This window comes from Lepisosteus platostomus, chromosome 17 (genome assembly GCF_059453375.1).
Source record: "Lepisosteus platostomus isolate fLepPlt1 chromosome 17, fLepPlt1.hap1, whole genome shotgun sequence".
In the NCBI taxonomy this organism is placed as follows: domain Eukaryota; kingdom Metazoa; phylum Chordata; class Actinopteri; order Semionotiformes; family Lepisosteidae; genus Lepisosteus; species Lepisosteus platostomus.
The window spans coordinates 6,542,152-6,550,088 of NC_142627.1; the positions used below are offsets into that span (position 1 = coordinate 6,542,152).

A 7,937-nucleotide genomic window follows, 5' to 3' on the forward strand; every position below is an offset into this window, starting at 1 on the left:
ACTAATCGACCGCGGGCGCTGATTGGCTAATCCGAGAGAAGAGGTCATATAATGGAGTCGGAGTGATGGAGTTGGCGATGAAGTCGGAGAGACGAATCGCAAAAAGCAACGTTTTTGGTTTGATCCTGCTTGTGTGTTGAACCCGATCTCACAGAGGAAGTAGACAGAACGATATGCAGTAAGTGGGGGAGGCCCAGAAATGTTCATTCGCGAGATTTAGGAAGAGGTACTGAAGGAAAAGCTCAATGATGGATAGAGCGGCAAACAGCTCAAGATAGGCCTAGGGAGACATCAATTGAAAACGCCGGCGGCTTGGAATATGCTGAGAGTGTGTCCTTCCACAGGCAATCTGCGTGAAGTGTTTTCATGCTTTGCAAAATTCTGACTATATTTAGGAAACGGGTCATGTAGACTTTAGTTTAGAGATCGAGCAACAGTACAACGTAATACTAGTTGTAGAGGCTGATCGGACATACAAGTGTATAGATGCCCCCGCCCATTTCCCATTAGACTCCAAGGGGCAACTACAGTACCGCTAATGAATTAACATACCTATCTGCACTTCCATTCGGTGGTTAAAGTCGATTATTCCACAGCACGTCACACCGAGTGCGCACTCAGTGGTCCTTTCCGCGTGTTGTTGTGAAAGCGTCTTGTCTGAACGACAAGTAAGTCATTGATGGTGTGCATAACTTCTGTTCCTGTTCATTTCATCTGGGATATCCGATGTTTTGTGAATTACGCCTTTGAATCAATCTGCTTGTTTTTGTTTTGCTGTTCGGTTATTGAAACGTAAACGTTTATTAGCTGTAGTGTACTATTTATTAACTATACTTTACTTGTTGGATTGTTTTCTGTGAAAGTTACTTCATCAAGATCTTTTGCCCCAGAATTCTATAGAGGACACCGTATTTATCTCTTGCAAATGGAAACCAAGTTGCCCCATCATATAATCTCATTTTTTCCCAGGCCTTCTCTCACTCAAACGTGATTTAGTGAACCCAGTAGAGTAAAAAATGAATCCAAATCTGTTCTGTGGCCATTCAGCGCGGCTGCTTCCACGAATGATAAATCTGTTCCTGCTTTTCAATTTCTTTTCCTCCACTTTCATGCCAATTATGAGTCCCAGTTCCTTTCTGATTTTTTGGGAATTGGTTTTGAAGAGGGAATTGGAGCTGAGCCCCAGCCCCCTCTCCCCCACACTCTGGTTACTTCTGAAACCCATCAGCCCATCTTAGACTGAGCCCTGCTTGCCCCTGACGGCCGCGGTCTTCCTCAGGTGATGAAGAGGGTGCGGGCGGAGCAGATCCAGTACACCGTGGCTCAGTACCTCAAGCGGCGGCAGTATGTGGATGTTGAGAGTTCCCTGAAGGGCGCCAAGCTCTCTCAGACTGCAGAGGAGATGGCAGCTAACCTCACAGGTAGAGTGACCACACGTTGCCTGAAGGAGGGGGGGCACGCTGGCCCTGGGGAGGTCAAAGGTCTTTTCTGTGTTGTTTTTTTTCCACTCCTTTTTTAAAAGCAGCCCCTTGTATGTGAAATTGTTTGACAGTTTGCAGTAATAGCATGTTTTTAGTTAGCAAATCAGTCAGTGTGGAAAAGTGGTCAGGGTGCTGGACACTTAACTGGAAGGTTGAGGGGTCAAATCCCAGGTGGAACAGCGTTTTAGTCCACTTAAGTGAGGTATTGTACCCAGCTTCTAAATTTACTAATGGCTGAACATGTAAATCACTGTGGATAAAAGCATCAGTCAAATTTATAATAAGTATGAACTAACGGTGAGAACTGGTTAATTTGTAGCAATGATCTGGAGAGTACTTTCATACACAGATTAGAACTCTAACTCCAAACTTACCCAAGTCACAGCGATCATATACTGAAATATAAAGCGTGATATTTTGTGCTTTTCAAATCAGATTTAATGTTGCATACTTTACAACACAGGACTGGTAAGAGTTGTGCTCGGTGTGGGTTATTAAATGTCTGAAACTCAGTCTTCTCCAAGTCAAATATGGTGTTTTATAGTATTGGTAGAGGTGTTATTAGGAATCAAAATGATTTCGTTTTCAAATCTTTCGTTTCGATTTCGTTTTCATCCCTGCAGTTCAGACAGAGTCTGGCTGTGCCAACGTTGTCTCGGCAGCTCCTTGTCAAGCTGACCCTCAGCAGTATGAACTGCAGTTTGGCCAGCTACACAGCTTTCTCTCTGGTAAGTTGAATGTCATCTCTGAGCTACGTCCTCATGCTGACTCACTGAAGGGCTCAGTCTCTTCATAACTGGTGTCAAAGAAATCGACCGTTTTCTTTTCAACAGCTCCTGAAAGATGGTGAAAATAAATTGTCATAAAAAAAATGGAAAAAAGAAACGCAACATTTTCTGGAATGAGAATACTGTAGTTTTAGCTTATGTACTTTCACAAAAAGTTATCAATTTGTTTTAAGCCCTCTGACCAGCAATACATCTTGTGCAGTGAGGCATTGCAACTTGCCAATCACACGAAAGCTCGTTAGGTGCACTTTTTCCCCAACGAGGTCCAGGTGGAAAAATGCCTGATCAGGTCACCTTTAAAAAGGCCTTAATTCAAAGCTAAGGTCACTTCAAGAAAAAGGCCACACTTAGTCAGTTTTCTGTGCAGTCCATAATGCCTCGAATGTCACCAGAATTAAGGGAGAGGGCCATTGGCATGCTGCAGGCATGGCATGTCATGTGCCAGACACTATGGAGTAAGCTGCTCCACTGTGTCTCGACTGCAGAGAAGGTTTCAGTAGACCGGCAGGATCCAGTCGCCCTCAAGTGACCACACCAGAGCAGGACCGACACATCAGACTGGTCCGTCTGAGAGATCGTTTCAGATCTGCAGCCCTTACTGCTGCTGAAACTGCCAGCAGACTGCTGATGCCTGCATTAGTCACAGCACAGCACAGGCTCCATGCTGCTGGTCTTAGAGCAAGGCGACCTGTCAGAGGTCCTCTCCTCACACCTCCTAGATGTCGCACTGGACTGGTTCGGGCCAGACAGAGGGGCTGATGGACTCGTCAGCAGTGGCATCAGGTCCTCTTCATGGATGAGTCACACTTCAGCCCGTTTCATGCAGACGGGAGGGCCAGAGTGTGGAGGTGTTGCGTTTCTTTTTTCCATCACTACATACAGATATAAATTTATAATCAGTTAATTTGTATCAAATGAAAGTGCGAGTGCAGTTTATAACACAGCAAACATCTCTTTTCATATGTTCCCGAATTGATACTCTTTCATAAGCTCTTGAAAATCTGCAGCTCCAGCTCCGTCTCTCTCCTGGGCCTGACCTAGATTCCCGCTGTTCTCTGTTCCCAGAAGCGGACGTGCCGTGGGGCCGGGAGGTGTCTGCCGTGCTGTACCCCCTCTTCGTCTACCTCCACCTGGACATGGTGCGCTGCGGGCTGAAGGGCGCGGTCGACAGCTTCTACAGCCACTTCCACGGCCTGTTCCTGCAGGACGGGGAGCAGAAGGACATCGTGGAGCAGCTCCGCAACACCCTGGCCGTCCAGGACGTCTCCTCCAATCCCAAGCTCTGCGCCTTCCTGCACAACAAGTACGTCGTGCACCTGTCGGACGGCGCCTACAGCTACCTCCTGCGCTACCTGCAGAGCGCCGACCACACGGCCCTGTGCAGGGTGCTCAGCTCCCACATCCAGGTGGAGGTCACGGCCGGCCTGCCCCTGGACTTCCAGCTGCACGGCGGGGGCGCAGCGGGCGGCGGCGTGTCCCGGGTGGGCGAGGGGCTGGAGCCGGCCGACGTGCGGGCCGCCATCCTCCAGAACGAGGCGGCGCTGGAGTCGCTGCAGGACTGCCTCAAGCGCGTGAAGGAGGGGCCCCCCTCGCTCACCACCGTCTGCTTCTACGCCTTCCACCACACCGAGCAGCTCCTCAACACGGCCGAGATCTCGGGCGACAGCAAGCTGCTGGCCGCCGGCTTCGACTCGTCCTGCGTGAAGCTGTGGAGCCTGCGGGCGCGCCGGCTGAGGGCCCAGCCCCACGTGGTGGACGTGTCCCGGGTGCACCTGGCCTGCGACGTCCTGGACGAGGAGGTGAGGCGCGGGCCGGCTCAATATCGCAGGCGTGGCAGCAGACGGATATTATTGACCCTCCACAGAGAGAACAGAGAACAGCGGGAATCTAGGTCAGGCCCGGGAGAGACATAGCTGGAGCTGCAGGTTTTCAAGAGCGTATGAATGAGTATCAATTCGGGAACATATGAAAAGAGATGTTTGCTGTGTTAGAAACTGTTATAAACTTATTTATTTACAGGCAAATGAAAGGACCTTGTACTACTCTGGCATCTGCTGGATTACTCCACTTATTACTGACATCACGTTGAGCAACTTGTGGATGTCCTTCTGAAGAACTGGGTCTCCTTAGTGACGTTGATAGTAATAGTTCTAGGTCTTGTAACTCTAGATCTCGTTCAACCCAAAAAAATCTCTTTTCAAATGTTCCTTTAATAATCAGTTAATATTCATACTCAATATTCGGGGCTTACAGGGCTGCAGCTGCAGAGCTGACTTCAGCAAGGCCTCTTGAGCCTCTTAAGCTCTTGAAAATCTGCAGCTCCAGCCCCGTCTCTCCTGGGCCCTGCTGATAAGATCTTCGCGCTGCGAGAGAAGGAGCCTACTGAGGTGTCTGTTGTGCCTGCAGGCCGATGACGAGGACAGCGCGGGCAGCGAGATGAAGATCCTGCGGGGCCACTGCGGCCCGGTGTACCGCACGGCCTTCCTGACCGACAGCTCCGGGCTCATCACCTGCTCCGAAGACACCACCATCCGCTACTGGGACCTGGGCAGCTTCACCAACACCGCCCTCTACCAGGGGCACGCCTACCCCGTGTGGGACGTGGACATCAGCCCCTGCAGCCTGTACTTCGCCAGCAGCTCCCACGACCGGACTGCGCGGCTCTGGACGTTCGGCCGCACCTACCCGCTGCGCCTGTACGCCGGCCACCTGGCGGACGTGGACTGCGTCAAGTTCCACCCCAACTCCAGCTACCTGGCCACCGGCTCCACCGACAAGACAGTGCGGCTGTGGAGCTTGCAGCAGGGCAACTCGGTCCGCCTCTTCACCGGCCACCGCGGGCCCGTGCTGGCGCTGGCCTTTTCTCCCAACGGCAAGTACCTGGCCTCCGCCGGGGAGGACCAGCGGCTGAAGCTGTGGGACCTGGCGTCGGGCACCCTCTTCAAGGACCTGCGGGGCCACACCGACACCATCACCAGCCTGTCCTTCAGCCCCGACAGCAGCCTGGTGGCCTCCTCCTCCATGGACAACTCGGTCCGGGTCTGGGACATCCGCAACGCCTACTGCAGCGCGCCGGCCGATGGCTCCTCCAGCGAGCTGGTGGGCTTGTACACGGGCAACACCAGCAACGTGCTGAGCGTGCAGTTCATGGCCTGCAACCTGCTGCTGGTGACCGGCACGGCGCAGGAGAGCCAGGAGCATTAGCAGAGAGACCGCCCTGTGACTGCTCTGCGGAGCCTCGCCCCAGACCTCCTCCTTCAAACCCGGGAGGGCTTGGCGGGGATATTTCTTAGCTCGTGCTCTAAGGGAGGCTGATCTGTGCCAAAATGTATTTGCTATTTTTTTAGCAGAAGAAGAATTAAATCTATTGACCCTAAAGGTTTTCGCTTTCCCTGCTGCTTCATTTCCGGCTTGCGGTGCGACTCGCGCTCGGGGCGGTTGTTCTCTTCCGGATGGAGGATTGTTTTGTGGGATGATTTAAAGGCTCGGCGAGTACCCCAGGAATATCGGCAGATCGCGTCCATTCCTGGAGACGGCCGGACGTATCCCTGTTTGTGTGGCTTCATTTATGTTGTGTAGACGTTTGCGTAGCCGAGGTCATAGATCGTCTAGGAGTGGAGATGAGATCAGGTCGCCCGGGATTTTGTAGCTTGGGTGCGATCATACTGTAGCTTCGTGTCCTAGCTAGTTTGCCACGTGACCCCCACATGGGAGTGCAGTAATGGGCAGAGACGGCCTGTACCCATGTCATCACAGCGTCATGGCAACACACTGAAGTACAATATCATCCTTGTGGATTGGCATTCTGGTTCCTAAGTCACAGTGGAAATTGTGCATGGTTTTATTCTCTCTGTTTGATTAATGAGTAAAACAGCTGTAAGAAGCACGCAGTGTTCCTTTGGACAATGCTTTTGGAGAATAACAGCGCATGGCAGGCACATGTCTGTTGGCGACATAATGGAGAGGGCACTCTGAGATGAATACAGTGGGAAAAATAACTTATCCTGAAGATTCCTCGAGCACTTTAGCCTGCATATACAAAAAAAAAAGAACCATTTCTGATCCTAAAGAAAAAACAAACCTCTTCTGACATTTTTTTCCAGGTACCTAATGCCATTCTGCACGGTCAAACTTCCATTCACTGTACAACTCTCACTCCTGAGCAATAAAACGTGTGAGATTGTTTAAAAGCTGTATCAGGGCTGTGAGACATCAGGTTTTTCAGGAAGCAGTATCAAATCAGGCGCTTTAGGCCAGTTCGCAGTGTCTACATTCCTGTCTAAGTTTTAAAATAGCTTTAGGTCTCATACCTAATGTTGTGCATACCTGACTGATTTTACAGGCAGCAGATGAAGTCAGAACTTCTGCTTAAGTGTATTTGCCAGATTCATGAATGTGACCCTAAAATATGCCTTCAGAAAGGTGTTTTGAGGAGCAGGTTATCCTCAAGATGTCTTATTGCTGTACTTCCTCTTTGGAAGATTAGTTTCTGGCTTTCTGATTTCCAGCGGTTCTTCAGTTGAACACGTGAGTTGAAATGCACTTAAGGTGAAAATCTCCTGCGTTTTACACCTAGGGTTAAGTTCTGACCTTAAAAGGGGAACATTCAGATGTTTTAATAGAACACTTGGCCTTAACTGGCATTAGAAGAGAATGATCTTATGTCAAGTGTAAGAGCCCAGCTGCAGATGTAACTGGATGCAGTCAGTTTCTAAACTGAACAGGGGACGTCAGATAGACTCTCAGAGCCCCCGGACATTTTACACTTTCAAAACTAGTTCAGTTTGGAGAATAAAAATGTCATCATTTGAAGTTCTTGGAATGCTTTTTGTATTAACCTTTTTTTGTAGTGATGTATCCTTTTAAAGGCTTAGGAAAGTGGGCAGCTTTATTTAAAAAAATGGCTCTGTCTGCTATGAAGAAGGACTGCACCTTCATGGCAGCTACACAGAAAGTCCCTTCATTTACACTTTTTAATAATAATATCACTTTATTAACCCTTTACAATTTCTTGCATTAGGAATGATCTTTTCGCATACCCCAGCTTGCTCTCCATGAGACACACTTTCTGCAAGGAGGTGTGCATTCTCTGTGCAAAGGAAGAGGATTAAAGTACATGAGAACTTTATTCAGTCACTTGTGTAGAAATGTACCTAGATTGCCATTTTAGAAGAGGGAGGGTAGAAATGAATTTCCTCCCTGTCACAGGGGTTAATTGATATTAAATTTGCTTTACAAGATGGTCTGATGAAAACCCCCATCATGCCAGTGCAGTAACACTGCCCTTGAAACCACAATTAAGTCATGCTGGCTCAGCACTGAGCTCTGAGGTGGGGTGTGTCTGCTTCAGGAAATGCTCACCCTCTGTGGGTGGAGATAAGTGTCCTTCTCGTCTCTGTGGTATGCAAGAGCCTGTTCCAGGGTGCTGAGCCCAAGCCAGCCTGACCAGTTTGGTTTCTGGTTTGCTTCAGCCTTCATCACTGGGATACTTCAAGGGAAAGAGTTCCTTGTTCTTCCTGTCATCAGTCTGTGTAATTGTATATTATGTCTGATCTGGGAACGAGAACAAAAACTAAACTTCTGCTCACGCAAGGAGGTTTCAGGTTGCCATCCACACAGTTTGAATTTTAGGTGTGCAAGAACAATTCTAGTTTCTTAACATGATTCT

General features: G+C 49.3%; 1 protein-coding gene across 1 annotated transcript; it reads left to right on the forward strand.

The window, feature by feature from the left end:
* Positions 1 to 25: 25 nt before the first annotated feature.
* taf5l (TAF5-like RNA polymerase II, p300/CBP-associated factor (PCAF)-associated factor) lies at positions 26 to 5,647 on the forward strand. Its single transcript, XM_088609545.1, has 5 exons — positions 26 to 178; positions 1,280 to 1,421; positions 2,105 to 2,209; positions 3,335 to 4,068; positions 4,676 to 5,647. Exons 2-5 carry the CDS (start codon positions 1,283 to 1,285, stop codon positions 5,471 to 5,473), a joined length of 1,776 nt encoding a protein of 591 aa, XP_088465671.1. The 5' UTR covers positions 26 to 178; positions 1,280 to 1,282; the 3' UTR covers positions 5,474 to 5,647.
* The last annotated feature ends 2,290 nt before the right edge of the window (positions 5,648 to 7,937 follow it).